This window comes from Onychostoma macrolepis, chromosome 11 (assembly GCF_012432095.1).
Source record: "Onychostoma macrolepis isolate SWU-2019 chromosome 11, ASM1243209v1, whole genome shotgun sequence".
In the NCBI taxonomy this organism is placed as follows: Eukaryota; Metazoa; Chordata; class Actinopteri; order Cypriniformes; family Cyprinidae; genus Onychostoma; species Onychostoma macrolepis.
In genome coordinates this window covers 29,257,635-29,280,650 of record NC_081165.1, presented here as the reverse complement: position 1 = coordinate 29,280,650, position 23,016 = coordinate 29,257,635, and the positions used below count along the sequence as shown (strand labels likewise).

The 23,016-nt window shown below is 37.7% G+C and overlaps 1 protein-coding gene across 2 annotated transcripts in view; it reads right to left on the bottom strand.

The window, feature by feature from the left end:
* Positions 1 to 1,570: 1,570 nt before the first annotated feature.
* il1rapl1b (interleukin 1 receptor accessory protein-like 1b) overlaps positions 1,571 to 23,016 on the bottom strand; it is a 214,946-nt gene continuing 193,500 nt past the window's right edge. The window contains exons 7-12 of one of the 2 annotated variants that reach the window (XM_058792186.1): positions 20,825 to 20,957; positions 15,969 to 16,114; positions 13,202 to 13,348; positions 9,856 to 10,026; positions 9,088 to 9,132; positions 1,571 to 5,194 (exon numbers count right to left, since the gene is read on the bottom strand). In XM_058792186.1, coding sequence (XP_058648169.1) covers positions 4,464 to 5,194; positions 9,088 to 9,132; positions 9,856 to 10,026; positions 13,202 to 13,348; positions 15,969 to 16,114; positions 20,825 to 20,957 — 1,373 coding nt within the window. In that variant the 3' untranslated portion in view covers positions 1,571 to 4,463. The remainder of the gene's footprint in view (positions 5,195 to 9,087; positions 9,133 to 9,855; positions 10,027 to 13,201; positions 13,349 to 15,968; positions 16,115 to 20,824; positions 20,958 to 23,016) is intronic. The other variant, XM_058792187.1, reaches the window with a different exon arrangement.

Genomic DNA, 23,016 nt, shown 5'->3' with positions numbered 1-23,016 from the left:
AGTGCGTGAAAATAGAGCACTTTAAGTACATTATGGAAGTGCACTTGTTTTTCACCTGGGTTACCTCGAACCCTGATTAAACTCACCTACCTGTAATTGTCTAATGACACTGATTAGCATGCTCAGGTGTTTTTAATTAGGGTTAGAGCTTAACACTGAAGGAAAGTGGATCTCATGGGCCAGATTTGAGGATCCCTGTCTTATAGCCTAGAAAACGCACAAAGAGCGCTCGCTTTATAAACACTTAAAAAGCTGCCACTCACTTCAGTTCATCACGATCTCACAAAGTTCTGTTATAATCAAGGAATCTCTCTACACTGCACATTTCATCTCTTATTTACATTGTGTCTATTCTTTGTTTGTTATAATGAGAAGATTCACGAGCGTGCAGAACTCAGCACTTAACAAAAACAGCAGTTTGAGTGGTGAGTGGATTCTGACTAACTGATTGCCATTGTGTTCAAGAAATCAACAGATATGTCTGTGATTGGCTACATTGCTCAAAGCTGAAAAACACATTGAAAATAGAAACCTTTGATGCTCTCTGCAAACACACATGCACTGGAGCGATTGCCAGAAAAAGAGAGAAAATGCATTCCCCAATATGCTATTATTTTGCAGTTTGTATGTACATTCCAGAAAATCCTTTGCTCACAAATATTTCAATGCAAATACTGCATAACCATGCCACGGTGGGGCAGGCTAAAAAAATAAAATAAATAAAAAATACCCATCTAGCCTTACATTGAATGACTGATGTTTATTCTAAACAAGACATAGTCATCTGAGTACTGACAATTTTGATAATTTTGTCCTAATCCAATTTTTTTTTTATAACTTAAAAAAAAAAAAGATTTAGTGGAGAAAGAGTTAAAATTTAAGGCCCGCCCAACATGGAAACTCTGGTAATAAAATGATCTGTTTCCCAAATTGGATTCCAATTTGAAGTTAGAACATATCATTTGAATTTGAAGTGCAGAAACTTTATGTAACCATCCCTAAATTCCAAAGTGGATTCCAAGGATCCACCCCACAAGCTTAAGGAATAATTTAAGAACGACGTAGTGTTAAGAAGGTTTTGGGAAACACACTCTTGGGCTCTTTATAAGCAAGATACGTAAGATAGTAGTACTACATTTTTGGAACAAAAACCTGAAAATGTCTCAAGATGTCATAACCGTAGTTAAAACAGAATAATGGACACCTCAGGCCTGCATTCATTTTGTATTTTTAATATGATAATTATTTATTAATATTTATACACAATATTTTGGCCTAGGGTTCCCCAATAATTGGTTTGTAGAAAAGATAATCTATTCTAGTTTATTATTGTGCTTTTGTGGTATCGTAAGAAGAACCACTTGTTGCAACCTAGAAATGCATTCTTAGTCTGCATGCACACCTGCTGGATCATATTTCTTACACAAACAATTTAATGTTCAAAAAGCAGAATGTTGCATGTGACATATATCCACACCAACTTACAGAACAGAAAGCTAAACGATTCCAATGACCTGTATTTCTAAACCTATTTTCTAAACTCGATTTAAAGAAACTGGATGACATGAAATATTATTAAATGTGTATTTTATTAATGATAGTTTCTCTTCAAATAACATTGCAGATACAGAATTAAAAAAGGAGAAAATTTCAAAACAGGAGACAAACAGAACCTTAATCTTCAGTGTAAGATTGGTGAAAGTGCCAGAGACAAATTCTGTGCTATATATTATTATTATTATTATTGTTGTTGTTGTTGTTGTTGTTATTCTTATTTTGATCAGTAATATCAGAAATGCTCATGAAACAATTTGCCACTCTCTTGAAAATTGCCAACAGTTTTTTTTCCATGAATGTCACTAGATTGTCTTCATTTTATTATCATTTCAATTTATTTACACAATATGATATAAAATACAAGAAAAGAGCCTTGTAAAAATATGATCATTAAAATAATAACGTTCAAATAATCAAATTGGTGTCCTCTCAGATCAGAAGTTCAGCACCAACAGATTATTCCAAACCAAGGTGACATTTACAAACTGGGAATCTGGGGTCTGTTTGGGATGAAACGCTTCACGACCCTGTTGTTTTTCTCGCCACCTTTGAGAGTTACAGATTTTTGCATATAATCTGTTCCTAATATTAAAAAAGGACTCTTTTGGCACGGCTGATCAAATAAACATGGTGAACAGGACATGGGGTCTGGCGATGACGTTATGCTGTTCTGTATGGATTGGTACAACGATGTTTTTACCCCCTCATAAGCCGTTTCAGCTACACTAGTTCCTGGTTCAGTTTCCCCGGATATCCAACAGTGCATCTGAGAAGGTAATATACATGTACCCATCGCTAATTGCCAGCTTTGGTTTCACTTCATTTACATGCTAACAGAGTTGTAAAGCCTTTATTAGACTGACAGTGAGGCTAATAAAAGACATGGCGTCTAACGCTAAACTGAATGTCTTGGCTGTGCGTGATGGGGCAGCTTCATGAAGAAATACCTGGACTGTCCAGCATAAGAGGGCTGAATAACTAACCCTCCTGTAAATACACCGGACATTCACTCGACCCTCTACCATTCTTTGCTTAAGCAATGAGAGTAGAGGTGTATGTAAGCTGCCCCTAGTGACCGACACAGGACTGGCCCTTAGTATAAAATGAGGTAAAAACTGGCCCAGGTCTGCTCCTTCCCCTCTACGACTACTACAGTAGAACGAGAAACACGGATGAGCTGGAGAGCAGCGGTGTCATGGCAGTACCTAAGAAACGGTGAGAGACGCTGTACCGCTCTTAACCTGTGGATGGCGTCTGTGGTGGAGCAGCAGGAGGCACTACAGTGGAGGATAACAGGTTTCAATGTACAGTGAAGAGAACAAATCATGTAATTGTTTGGAGACATGGATTTGTATCGTAAGCACTTTTTCTGATGTGAAATTGATAATTATATCATAAATTGAATACATATCGAATCATTATGCACACTAAGAAATGAATGCCAGTATTGTGGGGAAAATAAAAACAAGCGGTTTTGCTTTGCTCATCCATAATTTGACAGGACCATTAAAAAAAACATTTGTTTTTTCTCTGAAATTGGTGAGCTAAAATGTCCTTCCAGTGCTTCTATCAATGAAATGAATGAAATGTGACCTACTGTGTGTCTTTCCAAGCAAATCCTTTTGTTATAAAAATATATATATTTTTTTCTTTTAAAATAATAATACAGTTTTTCTTAAGTTCTCCCTATCAAGCTGAACAGCAAAGATGTGTTTTCTTTCTTTTTCTAACAGAAAGTCTCAGTAGCTTAGAGAGAGAGAAACGGAGAGCAGCAGAGACACTAGAGCGTCATAACGACATCTAGCTTTTCCTCTTGAACGTCATCTGCTTGCTTGTTCATTCGGGAAGAAGAAGAGCTTTCAGGCCTCAGGAGCATTTGCATAATGGTGTTTTTCGTCAAAGTAGAGACATCTCACCAACTGACCAATAAAAAAAAAAAAAATCTCAAAAGAGAAAAACAGCACAATCCCACAAATTCTATAAAAACAAGTATTGTACTTGAAAACTACAAGTTAAGAGAAAAACACAACAGATCAGCCTTTACTCTGTCTCACGTGTCTCTGCTCAGTCAATTTATAAGGGGAAAAGTACAAATCAGACATTTGAAAAAGAAATAAAAGAACAAAAATTCCAATGCTACAAAGAAACCGCAAACATATGTACAAGACCCTGTATTCCTTGAGAGAGTATGAAGGAGCTGTCTGTGAGAGAACTAACCTCCCCAGATAGCACATGTACATCTGCAAGATGTCTGTTAAAGATTGATCTGGAAAGCATCTGCTGTGTTCAAACATCTGATAGACGTCTGTAAGATGTCAGATTTACATACATTCTAAATCATAGACGTCTATTAGATGACTTAAGATGTTTATTTGACATCTAATAGGAAACGTCCTATAGACGTATTGCAGATGAGCAAACACTCTAAAAGATATGTTTTCCAGATGTAAATGCAGATGCCAAATAGATGTCTCCGTGATGTACGTGTGCTATCAGGGGAACCTCAGATAGCACATGTACGTCTGCAAGATGTCTGTTAAAGATAATTTGATCTGGAAAGCACCTGCTGTGTACAAACATCTGACAGACGTCTGTATGATGTCCGTTTTACACACATTCTAAATCATAGACGTCTATTATATGTCTTTAAGATGTTTATTTGACATCTAATAGGAAACGTCCTATAGACGTATTGCAGATGAGCAAACACATTTACATCTGTAAATGCAGACGTAACATAGACATCTCTGTGATGTACGTGTGCTATCAGTGTCCCCGTCAGCCTGTCTTTGTCGCGTCCCTTCGGTTTCCGCCCCCTACGTGTGAATCGCGGTGCAAAGTCAACAGCAGCAGTTTGTAAGGGTCTTATTAAGTGCCATTTGCAGAAACGTCCTTTCCCGACGGCGTCACCAGATCACGCTGGAAATGCTGGTCTCGCGCGGCAGCAGTGGAAGCATGGCGTTGTTGACGTGCTGCTCCTCCAGCGTCGGCTGCTGCTCGCGGCCCGGCTTGCCCTGCGCCCGCTGCCCGTTCAGCAGAGTCATGGGGATGTTGCAGTAGGTGTGCTGGCTGCCCAGCGAGGACAGCGGCTGGAGGGTGCCGGACGCGGGAATGTCATACTCGTAGCTCCTGTAGTAGTGCTTCTGCCGCAGCTGCGTGTGGTACGTGTTGTGGAAGGTGGAGCGCAGCTCGGGATGCGCGGTGGCCATGGCGGTGGAGGTGGCCGCGGCCATAGAGATGGCAGAGACGGTCTGCAGCTCTCCAAACGGACCCTGCTCGCTGACGTCCAGCACCTGCTCGTGCGACAACTTGGGCTCGGGCCGCTTAAAGGGCATTTCATACTGCAGCTGCTTCCAGAACTTGGAGTTGAGCTTGCTGCTCTCGGGTCCCGGCCACTTGATGACCGTCAGCAGTTTGATGGTGTGTTTGAGAGCCTCTACCTCCTGGTAGTTCATGATTCCCCTTAGCTCGGCGCATTCGATCAGGATGACTTTGATCTCGCCGCTGACCAGCATGTTGCGCAGCCGCGTCTCCAGCTCGAAGATGCTCCAGCCACGCCTCACCACATAGTTGGGCGTCATCACTATGATGAGGCGTTTGCTCTGGTCGACGCAGCGAGCCACATCCTCAATATACGCTGAGAGAGAGAGACAGAGCGTCAGTGGCTTCCACATCTTCAAATCCGGCAAGCATATCAACATCATTCTTGCTTTTATTCAACCTGTTTTGCTTTGAATATGACAGCATGCAGATAAAACATAAGAAAACGCAAATCTAATGTGATCTACGCTGTAAAAAATGTTTTTATAGACACACTTTTATAGTAATTATGAGTGAAAACTGATTTAAAAACAATTATGGTCAGGGTAAATACTGCCATAGCACAGCACTGTATGTAAAACTCTCTGTCAAAGAACTTTAACTAAGATGTGAAATAAAAACAGCGGAATGACTCAATGAACACACTGAAAACATAGAAGGGGGAACAGGACAGACATCGAACACAAATCCTCATTTGAACGAGACCCTGTGGCGGTTCCTAAGTTTTATATATTGATCTAAAACAGCACAGCTGAGAAAACCAAACATGTTCAGTGCTGCATTATTCTGGTCTAAACCTGACAAATGGGCCTGCGAATAACTTTCATTTATTGGTCAGAACTGTGGCTTTAATCTTGTGAAAGTGAGAGTTATCTATGTTTGTGTGTGTGTGTGTATGTCTGTCAGATGACCACACCATAGGACTGGGCAATATGTAAAAAAAAACAATAAAACAATCTTAACAATAATCGCCTTAATATATCGCGATAAACAATAATATCGTCTACCCAAGACCCACCACCGTCGGATGGTGGACAATTAATGCACCATAAACACAAAACCATGTACAGTTTGGCTGCACTTTATCTAATGATAGCCAACGATTCAGTTAGTTTAATTATTAACATGTTAAAGGTTGGTTTTACTTTTCTTAGTTTCTTAGTTTGTGCTTAAACTAACAGAAAACATTTTAGCTTTTCTGCTCTGTTCTTATTAAATTTGTGTTTGAAATTAATTTCATTTTGTGAGGAGAAACGCTGAGAAAAATTTAATAGAAAATAGAAATAGACAAATGTAATATTTTAAGTTCATCACGGTGAAGGTGGACATTCAGCTGGTGATTGTAAGAATGCTAAATGCATGTTGGTCTCACATAGTAATGTTTTAAATAAAATACGCCTATTTTTCAGATGTTTTCTTTCTTTTTGGCATTATCACCTGAGTAGACACCTTTCATGATGGTAAGTTTAATTTCCTTGATTATAACATTTATAGCACTGTTTTTAAACTTGTAGTCAAGCTATAATTAGTTAAAATACAACACTCACAATTTGTTATAATGGGGCTGCCAACACTGGAAACTGAATACCCTAAAGTAAAAGGGTATTTACTGAAGAATACCCTAAATGAGGATACATGATGTGGGAACACATCTCCTGAATAATTGCATACACAGACACACGTTGCCATTACAGTAGTCAGCGCCGAACAACAGGCAAATAAAACATATGTGTTACAAAATTGATTCAGTCTATATCAGTGAGTGATTTTCTATTTCTTTTGTACCTTAATTAACATGAATGACAGGCAGATTAATGCTGCTGTCATTGCACAGATCCAATACACCCGTGTTTCTTTCAACTGTTTACGTTCACTTAAGACATAACCAACTGTGTTTACAGGGATATTTTGATATAATTCTGTGTGTATGTGTCTGTTCAAATGGAAGAAGAAAGAAACAGTGTTCGCACAGCACAGAAAACAGTGCACAAGTGCAGAAATGAGTTCTCTTTTGTCTTCTTGCGCTTAAATCTTTTAAAATCACATAAAAATTTGCACACAGGAATCAATAAGCAGATTTAATTTTATAACAAGTAATTCGATTGCTGACCTGACACATCCAATTCCCAGAATTGGAACTGCTTTTTTTCCATTTTTTTTTTATATTGTCAATAATCATCTATTACCTGACTCTTGACATCGACATCGTCTATATACAATTATATCGTCATATCGGCCAGCCCTACTACATCAGTACAGTAACACATTTAGTCAGAAAGGTCTTATTGTTAAATGCAGTCATCAAGCTTATGAATTATATCTTATTTCAGTTATCTCTAGCCTTACTTCACAACACATTTTTGTTTAATAGAAATGTTTTGAGTCGGGCCCAATTTGTACTCCTGGACAGTGACCATTTTCTGTATCCAGAGTTTTTAATGCTACCTTCAGGTTCCTGTTATAGACTTATCGGCTGTTAAATGGTCTTTAAGGAACATGTTAGGAAATTTACTGTATTTACTGTATTTTATATATATATATATATATATATATATATATATACATACATATATATATATATATATATATATATATATTAGGGTTGTCCCAGAATAGTCGACGATTCGATGCTTCGATTCGAGGAGCCTGATTCGACTCCCAATCTCACAGTCGAATATTCGCGGGGTGTTATTATTATCATGCCATTTTGGCTATATGGGGGTGCTCAGTGTCTGATTTCACATCGAACTACCGGTTTTCTCCCAATAAGTTAATATACAGACTATTATGATAATGCTGTAAATAAGAATCTGAAAAGAAAGAAGCTTTAAATAAATATTTTAACATGCGTGAATAAATCCAACTTCCCCTAATAGATTAAAGTTTCACTTTCTAATCTGTCACCGACAGAGGAGCATCTTGGCGGCAGGGATTTAAATCTTTAACAAGACTCAAATTGACACAGGCACAGTGGAAGACTTCGTTTTTTTTTCCCGATCAGGTAGGGATTTCAAAATGTTTCAGTCAGTTTATTTGTATCATGTATATATTATGCCTTTCGTTGAGTTACGCTACAGTAAAGCGCTTCATTGTAGTAGGGCGATTATCTCTTCAGCGCGCGGTGCGAGCAGGACAACAATGCAGAATATTAATAACTATGACTGGCACTGTCATATAGCCTACTGTACATAGCATTATAATGAGAACACTATTATAATAAAACACTGTGTGTTTCTGCATGTTATTGTGTGAAGAACGCGTCTACAAAAGGAGTTCATTCAGAGCCGCGCAGACGCGTTCATGTGCATTCAGGGCATTTTGTGCAGATAGCCTATAAGTGGTAATATTAATGTTATGTTATATAAATAACGAAGCGTATTCTATGTGAGATAAATGAGTCAAATCCCATTGATTAAAAACCTGCTGCTTCATTCTAGTGGTTCTCTTTAGCGCGCGCAGCTCAAAACAGAAATGCAGAACGTTATAACTACGATCATATATATAACGTTATAATGAGAGCACTATTGTAAAAAAAAAAAAGTGAATTCTTAAGGGTTTCGCTGACGTTTAATGTTAACTATCTTTTAATCAAAACATAAAACATTATTTACCCCGTTTGTATCTGCGAGGCGTCCGTTACACATTTCCCTGTATATTTATGACTGTCGAATGTCTGACTTGACTCTTGGTAATGTATTTTGCCCCGCCCCCAAATATATGATTCGACTATCAATCGACTATCGGCATGATTCGAAAATTCCGATTCGACTATGAAAATCCTTAGTCAAGGACACCCCTAATATATATATATATATATATATATATATATATTTTAATGTATTTGTTTTGGAATGTATTGTATGGGTCTGCTGTGTTTCTGATTCTTGCTGCATCTAAATTGCCCATAAGGGATCTTAATAAAGTTTGACTTGACAAATGATAACGGAAGAATATAATAACACTGTCCAAACCCCACCCGTCCAAAACCACTCGCTCTCTAACAGGAGAAACTCCCAAAGCCTCTCTTAGACTCATCCAAGTCGATCGCTTCATCTCATTTTCTACATTCACAACATATGATGGTGTACGGCTCAACCTGAATCCCGGTTCAACTCAGCGCCACGTCCCAATTTCCCCCAAAGGTGAAGTCTGCAAAAAGGTGCACAATCAGATTTGTTGACACAAGTGGAAAAGGCCATGGAAGAATACCTCTAAGGAGTCTTGTGTCATCCTGGAAATGATCATTGCTGAAACCTAGACATAAATATTTCAACATTGAAAGTCTGATCAGCCGATTCAGCAGAAAGTCAATCAGAGAAACAAACCAGCGAGGACTTCCACAAGAGAAACTGGCATAACTGTATCTTTTTGCCTTAGGATTTTCAGTTACGATCACCAGTTTATCCAGTTTAATATGGGACTTGTAGCTGCAGGGCTAACAGAGTTAACAGAGTAACATACATTTACACTTCCCTTCATTTTAGGCATTCACATCCGTGAAGTGATTTACATCAAACAAGGCTTGAGCTGCTCAGTGAAGAGCCAATAACTCCTAAACACGAACATGAATCAATGCTTTCTTAGCCCTGATTGTGAGCACCTCGTCCCATATTAACATCTAACAGTCCCCAGACAACAGACATGAATGTAGACAAAACACACAGGCAAATGTGTGAAATAAAAGTGAAAAGGGCAAGACAGATGTTTGAGTCGAATCGGACCAGCAAACAAAAACATACAAGCGAAAAAGAAGCAAATCATGTTTCAAGAAGCTTCACTCAAATCACTGTTATAAATATTACTTTGAATTGAGAGAAAATTACTGACCAAACAAAAAGCTTATCAAACAAAAGGTACTTGAAATGAAAAATGATGCTGAAAATAAACATGAAGCATTCGATAGGGTGAAGATGCAGCACTACACACACACACACGTTTACACACACTCACACACACCTTCCAACGAATGCAACTTACTTCCAGTTGGTATCAAGTCCCTGTCAGGAATGAAGAGTTTATACCCATAATGCTTTTCCAGAATGTCTGGCAGAATCTCCAATGCAAAACGCTCCTCCTCTCTGGTTTCCTGACTCCACTGGTCTGGATCCACTTTTGTATAGGACACGTATGCATCGTAGTCTTTATTTTCTTAAAATACACACAGAACGGAGAATCACAGTTAAACGGGTTTCCACCACACAAAAACAGCATTCATAACATACAACTGCAGCAGCATTTATGATCCTGAGCAGAAACTACACTATTCTCTTCACACACACTTCATCTACTGTTCATGAACGATCCAGATCTCCAAAGCCCATGAAAGGCTCGAATTGGAACTTGGTACTTTTCTTCAGTTTATTTGGACAGAAATCACCTTGCAGAAAAAGACAGTCGGGTGGATCATGAGTTTCAGTGTTTCTATGAGGAAGCGTCAGGTTCGGTATCGGCAGAACGTGCTACACTGATGTCGACTGAGAAGATCTGTCTAGCTCTGTCTGTCAGGCCATTAAAAATTAGCTTCTGTCTGCCTGGAGAGGCACAACAAGAAATTGTCTGATAATGAATTAAAGTCAAAGGCGTTTTACTGTCCATTTGCCTCCCTATTTCTCATCTTCCTCCTCCATCAGCTTCAGAAGCACTGGATAACATCCGCAGGCTTTACCGAACCAAAATCAGAAGTAACGACTCTCAAAGAAAAGCCCCACTGGAGCAAAACTCACATCAGAAAATCAAGAAGATCAAAAACATTGGAACAAAATTTGATACAAGGAATTAGGAAAAAGGGCAAGAGAAAAAGCTGACTAAAGGAGTTGGCTCATATGGTCATTGTGCAAATCATTTAACAGAAATGATTAACCCTCAAGCATCCTTCGTATAACAGCCCTTAATCCGTACTTCGTGGACAAATTTGGGCATGAAGATCTCAGGTGTGATCCCAATTTTTTTTTTTTTTTAAATAAATGTCATATCACCATCTTCGATAAAATCTATCAATTTATGCGTGTTTTTTGTTTATTTACCTCTAAAAGTACCATATTTTTAATGTAAAATATGCCTATGCTTTTATGTTATATTTAATATTTCTTTTACTTCAGTAAAAAAATAATTCCAGTAAGTTCAGGCAGCCAAAACCTAAAAATTTGGTGACTTCGGTGACATCTGGTGGCTTTTGATGGTATAAAAATATAAAAATATAAAAAATATCATTAGCCACTAGTTGGCTATAGTTTTCAATGGCTTTGTGTGTGTGTGTGTGAGAGAGAGAGAGAGAGAGAGAGAGACAGTGATTGTTTGACACACTGAGATTGTTGTATAGACTCACCCCTTCATTTATGTGTGTGTTTGATCTGCATTGTGTTGGATTTATTGGACAAATCAAAATTTTTTTAAAAATGCTTTGAATTTTAGTATTTCCCATTCATTTGCTATGGGATAAATTTATTTATTTATTTATTTATTTTTTCCAACCACTTAACTTAACCACTTAAAAAGTCCTCTATTTTTTTGTGTGTTAAGGTGGCGAACTTAGAAAAAATAGCCAAGTCTCGAACAGCTCAAATTAAGGAAACTATATATATATATATATATATATATATATATATATATATATATATATATATATATATATATATATATATAAATATTTGTCCGGATTGCCCAAATTTATCCAGAAGAATTTTGATGTAAAATATGCTTATTTTTATGTTATATTTAATATTTATTTTCCTTCAGTACAAATATCATTGCAATAATCAGACAGCCAAAACCTAAAAAATTGGTGACTTTGGTGCCCTCTGGTGACATATGATGGTATAAAAAAAATATCAAAATATCTCATAATAATAATGAGATTGGTGTTACACAATGCCACTTCTTGTCTGTAGTACTCAGTGGCTTTTTTGTGGGTGTGTTTGTTTGTTTGTTTGTGTGAGTGTGAGTGTGAGTTTTTGACACATTGAGAATGTTGTATAGGTTCAAACCTTCATTTCTGTGTATGTTTGACATGCATTGTGTTTTATTTTTATTGGACAAATAAAAAAATGCTTTGAATTTTCCCATTCATTTCCTAAAGTGCCCCAAACATTTTTTTTTTTTTTGTACCACTTAACATTAAGTGCGTTTACATGGACCCTCTTAATGCGATTATAATGAGATTTTGGCGATATTGCGATTATGCTTTACCTCATGTAAACGCAATACTCACAGAATTCCGTGTAATGTTCACGGACTTAATTAACCTCCGAATCTGTGGTGGCATCACGGAATCGCCGAAAATTCCGTGATGGGCTCACAGAAGTGATACCAATGTAAGTCAGTGACAGGCATCAGCCGTGCTCCACGCACGGAAACCAGTGAATCCGTGCATGGACCACGGCTGATGCCTTCTGTGAGCCCATCACGGAATTTTCGGCGATTCCGTGCTGCCACCACAGATTCGGAGGTTAATTAAGTCCGTGAACATTACACGGAATTCTGTGAGATCAGGTTGCTCTGTTCCTTACCCTCATCCAGAAAGGAAGAACAGAACGCGACAGCAGCGTGTAGGCAAACAAATTGCATCATATTTCTATCATGGCGCCGAAAAAGCGTGGAATACAGTGATAAAAAAACAGTATGCATTAGACGTAAATAGATTAAAACAGCGACCAGTATCACTGCTCTTTCTGAGTCCATCATTTGTGCTGTCCAGTGGGGTATGTTAATAATGGCAGTGAAAAAATTAACCACAATTCTTAGCGAATAATAAGAATAATGGAAATTGCATGTAAACGTGAGTAAGAGCTTTGCTCTTGACATGTAAACATCAAAATGCGATTAAGTCCTTACTCTGATTATTGGAAATAATCGCAATATTCGTGCGCATGTAAACGCAGTCACTGTTGAATCGAGTCCTCTTTTTTTGTTTGTGTTCAGGTGGAAAACTTACGAAAAGTAGCCAAGTCTTGAACCTCTCAGATCAAGGAAACATTTTTTTACAAAAAGATTTGTCCCAAAGCATGATTGAGGGTTAAATTAAACTCTTATGATTATTTATTAGGAAATTATTTATTTATTTATTAGGTGCTTCAATATTTCTTCTTATTCCTATATGCAATCAGCCTATATCTGAGGGACACAAAACCAACCAAGAATTAATCTTAGGGATATGCTAATGTTCATGAAAATATATCTGGTCAGTAAAGCATTTTATTGCCTTGTGCCTCTTCACTGATTCCTGTATTGTGAAGGAGAAACTGGTCCACCATAACGGCTCAGGAATATTGGTGAATTCCACAGTGCTCTAAATAGATTGTTGAAACTTCTTTCTAAAATTCCTTACCTGCGTCCACATCCTCACTGCCAAAGTGATTTCTGTAGAAGAGCATGAGTTCAATTCTGTAACACTTATACAGGGACACCAAAAATATCAACATCAGCAGAATGGCTCCCAAACCTCCAGCCAGCTCCACCGTATACATGAGTTCTGCTGAGAGACAGACAGAGAGACAGAGACAGTTATAATACGCTCGACATACATCAGCAAACGCTCGTGAAACGTCTCTCCATCTGTTTAGAACATTATTCTTTCCATCCTGTGTGCGTTAAACATGTCAAACCAATGCCAAAGTGAGTGAGCTCTTCCTGCGCTCCTGTGTTTACCAGTACAGACTGATCCTGCTGACCAACGGCTCGTCCACGATGAATAAAATAGATATCTTGATAAAATATTACTCCAGTAAAAGTATTAGGTGCTCCTTTTCAATTTTACTCAAGTAAAACCACAAAAGCATTTGATTTTTAATGTACATAAGTACTAGAAGTTAAAAGTACTGATCGGTTAATTTTTTATTTATTTTTTTTTTTTTTAACTTATATATTTAAGAATTTTATATCATATTTTTATATAATCCTACTGCTCAAAATACCTGGTGGAGGGGGGCTTCTCATACACTAACAAAACATTAAATATATTAAAATATCAGTTAGGGTAACTGACACTTCATTTGTGCAAACAACAATATAGTATTTAAAAATGAGGAAAAATAATATGTACCGTAAAACAGACAGCACATAGGGCAAAATGTATAATGTTTTAAGAAGAACGCTGTGCAAACATACTAGTTTAAAGTTCATTTGAAACGGCTTTGGCAGCAGGGAAGATGCATGGGCATGAATTTGTTAATGTCATATTAGGTTTTTACCCCGTTGAGATGGTGATACACAAACGTGGACATGTCTGCATTCAAGCATTTAGTTTTAAATTTCATGTCTGCTTTTGCAGCAGATTTACTTCACAAACAACTTTGCTAGTCACAGAAAGTGATTTGATTCGGTAATCGTTTGAGTCAGTGAGTTATTGACTGGAGAGCCGCTGCTATCCGATCAGTCCAGTTCACAATTGAATTGTGTGATTTGTGAACCGATTTAACAGGTTCATTCAAAAGAGCGTATGACAATTTGAATACTTGAAAAATTTACTTAACGAAGTAAAAATACTTTGTTACTGTCCACCACAGAAGTGCAGGTCATTCAGGGGCTGTCTGAATGAGGCGAAGACCACCGATGTGTTTGTGATGTTCTTCTTCTGTGTCTGTGTCCCGCCGCTGCTGTGATATTAAACTGAAGAGGATCATTCATCTCTGATCGGCCGCAGCGGCCGGATGAAGATCAATCCTCTGTAAATGGCCAGAGTTCATGCTGCGACAGACCGTCGTGTCGCGTCAGGTCTGCATCAGCAGCTCTGTTCATCGCCAGTGACATTTTGGATCGTGTCAGAGAGCAGAGATGACGGCTGCTTTCGTGTGTTTGTGTTCAATGTTCTGGAATGAAGGATGGAAGCTGATGAATTCACAGTTTGTCAGAGGAAACGGCCGCATTGATGCATCTGCTGGGAATTAGAGCCGTAGCATTTTTCTCAGTGTGTCTGTTGGGGAAGGAAGCATCTAATGTTGATAGATCCCAAGGGTTTTGGGATCTGATGGTAACTAGTCATTCAAAGCGTAACTCTCACACAAGTATTTGTAAGCAAACAGATCTTTCTGTTTCCCTCATCCGAGCCATTGGATTTAATAACAAGTGTCAAGTGTCCAGTGGATCTGAATCAGTCCATATGGATGTGTATTTACTAAACAGCACTGAAGGCATGAAATAAACATCAGAGTGAAGAGTGAATCTCAACCGCAGCATAATCAGCCTAGCTTCATTCTCACAGTCAATCTCTTTCATGTACAGAGTGAAGAGGATCGGTTTGCCATCAAAGCCATTTTCAGATTCATATTTTAAAAGAGAAATTATTTACTATGTAAAAATATTCTCAACTTAAGGCATCTAGGAAGAAACAAACATTAATATCCAGCTAAGATGTTAAGAAGCATCATTCACAACAAATGCAGACCTGTCCGAACTTTAAAAAATTGTCTCCGCAATTTAAAACAAAAAACAAAAAACATTTTGTATTATTTCTACATTGTAGAAAAAGTAAACCATGTTACTTCAAATAATATAGTAACAAACAATAACTGTGTTTTCCCCAATTCATGCCTTTTGGAAAGTCAGGAAGTGATACTTGTTGCTGGACAACTGGATTTTACAGTAAAACTAATTTAACATTGGCTTGTTTTCCACCAAAACTGAGAGGAGCTGACAAATGATCAGTGAGCCACATGGACAGAATTTCTGCTCTACCATAAACAACATAAAACAAAACAGTGTTAAACTTATACTGGAAAAAACACCTTCATTACGTACACTTCATTTTTGGAAATATTGTGGACTTGATTGCACAGACACTATTGGAAGAGAACTGAACTAAGCTGGACATCACTGAATCAACTGAGTTTAATTGAAACATTTACTACTGACCTCTTTTAGAGCTGCTTTACAGCAGAATTAAATTTTGCTTGCAGTATTGATACACTATTTTCCTGTTTAACACTGTAAAGCTGCTTTGACACAATCTGTACTGTATAAAGCACTATAGAAATAAAGGTGACGACTTGACATGTTTGTTCTTTCAAATCGAATTTGAATAAATTGAATAGAAGACTACAGAACTGGCACAGAAGAGTTTTGAGCAGCTCACAGCTGAAAAAGCGATGGTCTCTTACCCCTCTTGCTGAGCTGGATGTTGGATTGTCGTCTGCCATGGCCATTCTCCACATAACAGGAATAGTTTCCCAGGTCACTCTCCTCCACAGCATCTATGGTCAGTGAGATGGACACCTCCTGCTCTCCTAAGTGCTCCCGAATAGTTCTGAATTGGAGGAGAGAAGAAGGGGAAAACTGTTCAACAACAAACACCTATGATTTGACTCAAATTCACTCTCAAGTTCATGCTGAGCGCAGCCTCCTCCCTGTGTTATCGCTCCTCTAGCCAGACATCCTGACCCACAATGACCCTGTCCAAAAGAAAGTCCATTTCTTGAAACCATTTAATATGTTAAACCATTTTTTGTTTTGTTTTGTTTTGTTTCAAACCAAAGACAATACGGGTGAATTACATCATGCTCCAGCATTTACATGATCCTCACCATGCAATCACTAATAAGCAACATTTTTCACACAACAGTTAGGACAAATAAAAATGGCTACAATTTTATTGATATTTAACAATTAAATATCTGGGAACTGTTCCGATTTGATGATAGCATTTTTTAAACCTGCATACTCACTGCAATTTATGTACATTTTAGACACATTTTCAAAGCTTTGTGAGCTATTCAAAGGTAAATTCTAAATTACATCAAAATAACACTGTTTGATTTTGTGTTGAAAGTTTGACATTTGTAAAACAGAGGGATGCTTAAGGGATGATTTTTATAGTTTTCAGAAAATGTAACTCAGCTATTGAGGAGAATATTAACACCCACAACCACTCATCAGAAGAAAATGAAGAACTGACAGTTAATAAAACTTAGAAATTTTGATTAACAGAATACCATCCTTTATAAAACACACACACACACACCACTGCCAAGCTTTCACCAGCACTGTGGGGAAGAACAAAATAACAGGGTTAGAAAGAGAAAAAAAAAAGTGTCTTTTTTTTGCAGCTGCCATGGAAACTACGTCTGCAGAGAGAGAGATAGAGAGAGAGAGAGAGAGAGAGGATGATGAGGAATTCATGTCATTAAAGAAACATTGTTTCTGTTCTTGTTCAAAAAGAATGAGGTGACGTTCTGCCCTCTTCATGTTTGTGGATGTTTGACATCATTACAGTGAAATCAGGACCGATGTGTCCGGCACGCCGGCAAAGATCAGACTCATTACAGCATTTGTAGTGGACAGAGACCCAAACCTACTGGATCTCAAGACCGTCACTGAGCATTCTGGATGTCTCTGATTCAGAAATGAAATTCTACTGTCAATACAGTCAACTGTCCTTCTCATTCAGCCACTGGCACAGTTGGTCTCAGTTGCTCTAGAGGTAGAGAATGACAAACTGGCCCTAGGATCGGTTCTGACGAACTGACAGCTGACATATGAAGCACAGATGAAAATGCAGAGAAACACAGCATGAGCAAACACACCCTGAAAGTGTGAAGGGCTCTGGGCTTCTTCTGATGCTCATAACCAGTGAAAGTCAGTGAGAGAAAAGTCGCATACAGTCTGTATCTATACTGATGGAAATATATGTGTACCTTGTCTCTCTTCCATAATGTGTCAGGTATGCATGCACTTTCATTTCTGCTGCAACAATAACGCTGTAGCAAGGCCATAACCGTGAACATTGAGGGGACAAGAAAATTATTAGAACTTTTTTTGAGGCTGGAAAAGGGAAGAACTAGAATCTATTGTAAAGTCATGCATTTGAACTACTTGCAAACAAAATTTATTTTAAAATATGCACATTCACTCTTAATTGTCCTAATATGCATAAACAGAGCTGTTAAAGTTTGTTGTCTCTTGCATTCAGTTACATGAATTAGCCCTTTATAAATGATATAGGCTATTTTCAATTCAAAGCAGTCAAATGTGACCAAATAAATAAATAAAATCTCACACTTTTTCACAGTTAAAAGCTGAAGCATCATATTGGTCTGATTGGCCATCTCTAACATTTTGACATTGATGAGCGTTGTTAGGCTGAAGCACAGCAGAGCTGCATCAATAATATCAAATATTCAGGGGGACAATTTCACCATTTCTGATTATTGGGGGTCCTTGTCCAACTCTGTGTCTACGGTGTACTATTAGCATAATCTTAAAGATTCTGTGGTAGTTGCGCTATGGCGCCAGTGAAGAGGGTGATTCTGGGATTGTGGGTTTGGTAAAATCTTAACAAGTTGTCCAGATTTTCTTTCAACTGCTCACACTTGTGTAGCATATTCAGCTTGAAGACCTAGTTCAGGTGAGCACAGATTCAGTCAGACGCTTTGACCCTGATACTCGTCACGCTGTGATAAAGATTGCATGTGCCTGAACTACATTATTAATGGAGCCAATGAAATTTAGATGGAGATTACAAGAGAAAGAAGCTTGTCTGCTCATCTCCATCCCGACGGCTGAGGATTAATGGGATGCTTTTACTCAGAAGGTCTTAACACTCCTCCGATGGCCGCTGAATGACTCTGTCGGGGTTGAATCAAGGTGGATGTGGAAGATTTATGTGTGCACCAACACACAACTAGGGCTGTAGTTAAGTCTGCCTTTATCGAGTCAGGACCGAGTCCAAAGAGGTTCGAGTCCAAGTCAAGTCCAAGTCCAAAAGATTTGAGTCCAAGTCAAGTCCAAGTCCAAACGAGACAGTCAAAACAGAGAAAGAAAGAAAAAAAAAGAAACTTCTTCAAGACCACATACTTAACTATTGATAATTTATGTAATGCGAGAGACAGTATATCTTCTATTCTAAGATAATCATTTTGAATTATTATTTGTAATGATCTAACAGCATGTGCAGAGTAACAAAAATGTTGGATCAAATTAGGCCATTTTATCTACTTTAGGTATAGCTATTTCACTAAAGTCACATAAGCTGAAATGCAACTTCAGATTTTCAGCATTCTTATTATAGTGTAACAATCACATACTGGGCTGCCAATGGAAAATATTACAAATAACAAGCAACATAAGTATCATTAAAAAATCGACATGTTCCCATTCTTGAAATTATTCTGAAGCAGGGTGTCCAAACTCAGTCCTGGAGGGCTGATGTCCTGCAGAGTTTAGCTCCAACTTGCCTCAACACACTTGCCTGAAAGTTTCTAGTATGCTTAGACCTTGATTAGCTGGTTCAGGTGTGTTTGATTAGGGTTGGAGCTGAACTCTGCAGGACACCGGCCCTCCAGGACCGAGTTTCAAGACCCCTGTCAAGAAACCATAGTACAATGTAACCAAAACAATAAACCAAAGGAGCAGTTTTTAACAGCCCTCCCAAGCAAGGCTGTGTAGCATACATGAACACCTTCAGCTTTGTGTGTCTGTGTGTGTGGGCGTGCATGCATTTGTTCACTGAAAAAAATTATTCATTGAATTTACTAAATTTTTTTAAGGTAAGCGGTTGCAATACATTTATTTTAGCTACATTTAAATACTAACTTTCAACTAAATTAGTTTATTTAAATGTAGCTAAAATAAATTGTTTGCGACCACTTCCCTTAAAAAATTTAGTATAATTTTTTTCAGTGTTTGCTCTTTGCCTTAGGCTATATAATATAGGTGTTACACTTGCAGCAATTCCCCAGGGGGATATATATAGTAGGCTTGTTGTGATTTTTGGACGGTGTTACAGGAGTTAGTGGCCATTTGTTTTAGAGTAGGAATAAAAATCATTTCGTTCAGTTAGAGAACAGACAATTAAAAACTGAACGCGGCTAATCAATGCAGCGTGCCGAATGACAGTTGCATCGCAGATCAGCAGCAGGAGTCAGATTTCATTTTTCACTTGAGGAGAGTGAGTTGAGCTGACTGACAAGAAGAGTGAGATGAGTCCAGACGATGGCGGAAGAAAAATTAAATGCAAAAGCGCCTGTTTGGCAATATTTAGTATTTTTAAATGCCTGTTGACTTTTTTGCCGTTTATCTAAGGTGGTTTTGGAAGTTTTTTTATTAGTTTCTTTGGCTATTTATTTGGTTTCCACAGTGTTTGCTTATTTTTACTTTATTTCAATTTTTGTGTTATTTATTTTATTTTACATTAAGGTTTATTCCGTGCCTTCAGGCTTTATTCGTTTTGCTAATAAACTGTCTGTTTCTTATTCATTGGTTCCACAGCCTTTGCTGATTTTCATTTTTTTTACATTTAAACATTGTGTAAGTTATTAGTTATTTTATATTAGGCCTATAGTATGGTGTATTTTTATTCGTTTTGTTAATAAAACTTCCATGTTTACTAAAGAAACTTTGTCATGTACGGATAAGCAATTGACGCGGAATTGCGCTATTTGAAAGTGAAAGTAAAATGCGCACGGGCATTTATAAGCTATTTAAAAACGAAGGAAAGTGAGGAGCAGCAGAGGGAAAATGCCAACGAACTTTGTAAAAACAATTTACAAATTAATGTATTATGCAGCTTGCCGACATTGTGTCTGTGGCCAAAATTAAAATGATTTATGCCTCCGTGCAGAGCGCACACGCGGAGCCAGGCATATGACGCAGATATGCATTTACCAGGCGACCAATGACAATGCCTGTTCTAGATAGATTGTGAATTAAACCAATTACATTACCTATTTTCTGAACAAGCGCGCTCCATCAATGATTTTGTTTTGAAAGAGAAAAAAACATATAGGCTATAACTGGACTCGGTCGAGACCATCTAGAACATTTGGCGAGTCCAATGACCAAGTCCGAGACAAGTCCGAGTATAAATACCAATGACGATAGAAATACCGAGACGATAGAAAAAGTCAGAGACCGGACTCGAGTACTACAGCCCTACACACAACATATTAATTTTGTTGCACACACAAATTCAGACACGGACTTCTCGATAAATGAAAAGAAATTGGGATGAACGACTTACTTAATTTCGCTTTCTCTGATTCGGCTTTCGTCCAGATCCTCAATGAACTTCTCTCCCTTCATCCAGTAGATGAGAGGACTCACATCTCCGCTGTAGCCAAAGAACGCTCGGCAGGTCAGGTTCACGGGGCTGCCTGCAAAAACACACATCACCACACAAGTCCATATATATCATCTTTGAAAGAAGCTTTCTAATGGAGCCTGGCCTGTGGACTGCTGTATGATTTGCTCTCTCTCAAGGAACAGAAGCTGCTACAAAGATTGTCGTGAGGGAGTTTAGATCGACATCATTATAACCATACATCAATGGAAAGCTTATTTATTCAGCTTTCAGATGATGCATGAATCTCAATTTAAAAAAATTGACCCTTATGACTGGTTTTGTGCTCCAGGGTCACATATGTGAAAATTAAGCGTCTCTGAATGGTGGAGTTTCCTCACTGGGCCACTGGAGGTCACTGTCGTTCCATCTCTAACACAGGACAGATTCCAGCAGCACAAAAACACCTTCCGCAGATATGTATTAGGGCAAATTCTTCAGTCTTTTGTACCGTGGCACACAGTCCAAAGCATCTAATGCGCAGTGATTCAGCAGGAACCGCACTGCTTACATTCAGCCTATGTTTGCAATCAGTCAAAAAGAACAACATACACTGAAATTAAAGCTAGCTTCATGTCTTCATCTCTCTCTATATATTTATTTTAGATTTTAGTTGATACTGTATAATGAGCGTCTTTTTTATGTTTGTCAGCAAGGGATGAAATTAAAATGCCAACCCCAAGATTCTGTTTACTAAACAGCTTATAATTGAAAAGTGGATGCTTCCAGAAAAATCTGCATACAATTTTATTCCTGAGAATTTTTTTCTCTTTGAACAAAATGCCAGTGTTTTGAAATAATTTCAGGCTGTCAGTTTTTTTTTTTCCCAAATGTATCTATTTAGCCTGAGATGGTTCTGCTCAACGTAGCTAGAACATATCACCCTCACTGCACTCAGAATCGTTCAGTTACTCATAAATGTAACAAATGTCTGTTATAGTGCATACAGGCATGTTTTTGTATGAATTGGGAAATTGGAGCAAGAACATCCTAGTTAATCGGGTCTCTATGGCGTGTTAATTGTGTTTGTCTGCATTGGCCTCTATTCATTCACATCCAGCGGAGAGGATCATCCAGACGGCTGAAAGCTGCTCTGCTCATTAAAACGCTGTTGGGAGCGTTTGTGCCATCATAATGCCATAACTGACCTCCTGCTTCCAAACCAATTTACAGGGAAAGACAGAATGAATGAATGAATGAACTCATGTAAAATGTCTGTATAAATGGTGATGTGCCTCTGAGCAAGTATGTTAGTAAGGACTAAAAACCCAGCTAACAGAGAACGTTCTCATAACTTTGAACGTTTTTAAGTAACGTAATGTAAAGTAATGTAATCTTAATTAATATTTGATATACATTCTCTTAACACTGAGAGAAGGCTCTTAGAACAACTTATTTTTGGGCACATCTTTATGATGTTATTTGCACTTTTTGAACATTCTCATAATGTTGAGAGAAAACAGTCTTAGAACAGTAAAAATAACCATTCAAATGATATCTTTTGAGTCAAATTATAGTTAGTAGAACACTGTAAAAATGGTTTAATAACATTTAAATTACATTATAATTATGACGAGGAAACTGGAAATTTAAACATTCTTCAAAACAATGTGTCAAATTATGTTTTATTTTGAGTGAAAGTAATGTTAGTAGAATGTTGTAAGAAACATTTGAGGAACTTTAAATAACACTACAATCACAACAAAAAATTGACATTTTAAAGTTCTTGGAATATTACAAATTAACGTTCAAATTATGTTTTATTTTGGGTGAAAATAAAGTTAATGGAACACTGTAAGAAATGTTTTTGTACGGTTGAAAAGAAAAAAAAACTGGACATGTCAACATTTCAGAAACAATGTTCCCACAACATTTTTAAAACCTTCTTCGTGTAAATGAGTTTAAATGACAACTAAGCAGAGACGAGAGGATCGTTGTTATTACTGTACCACATTACTCTTATTCATCCTAAACAAGAAAAACAACAAAAGCCTTGTCAGCTGTTGATATGACTCGCTGGTTTTCCTCAAGTCACTCTGAGTAGCCAAATAAATAAGCTGTAGAAGGTGAATGTAAGCTGGCTTGTGGTCCGG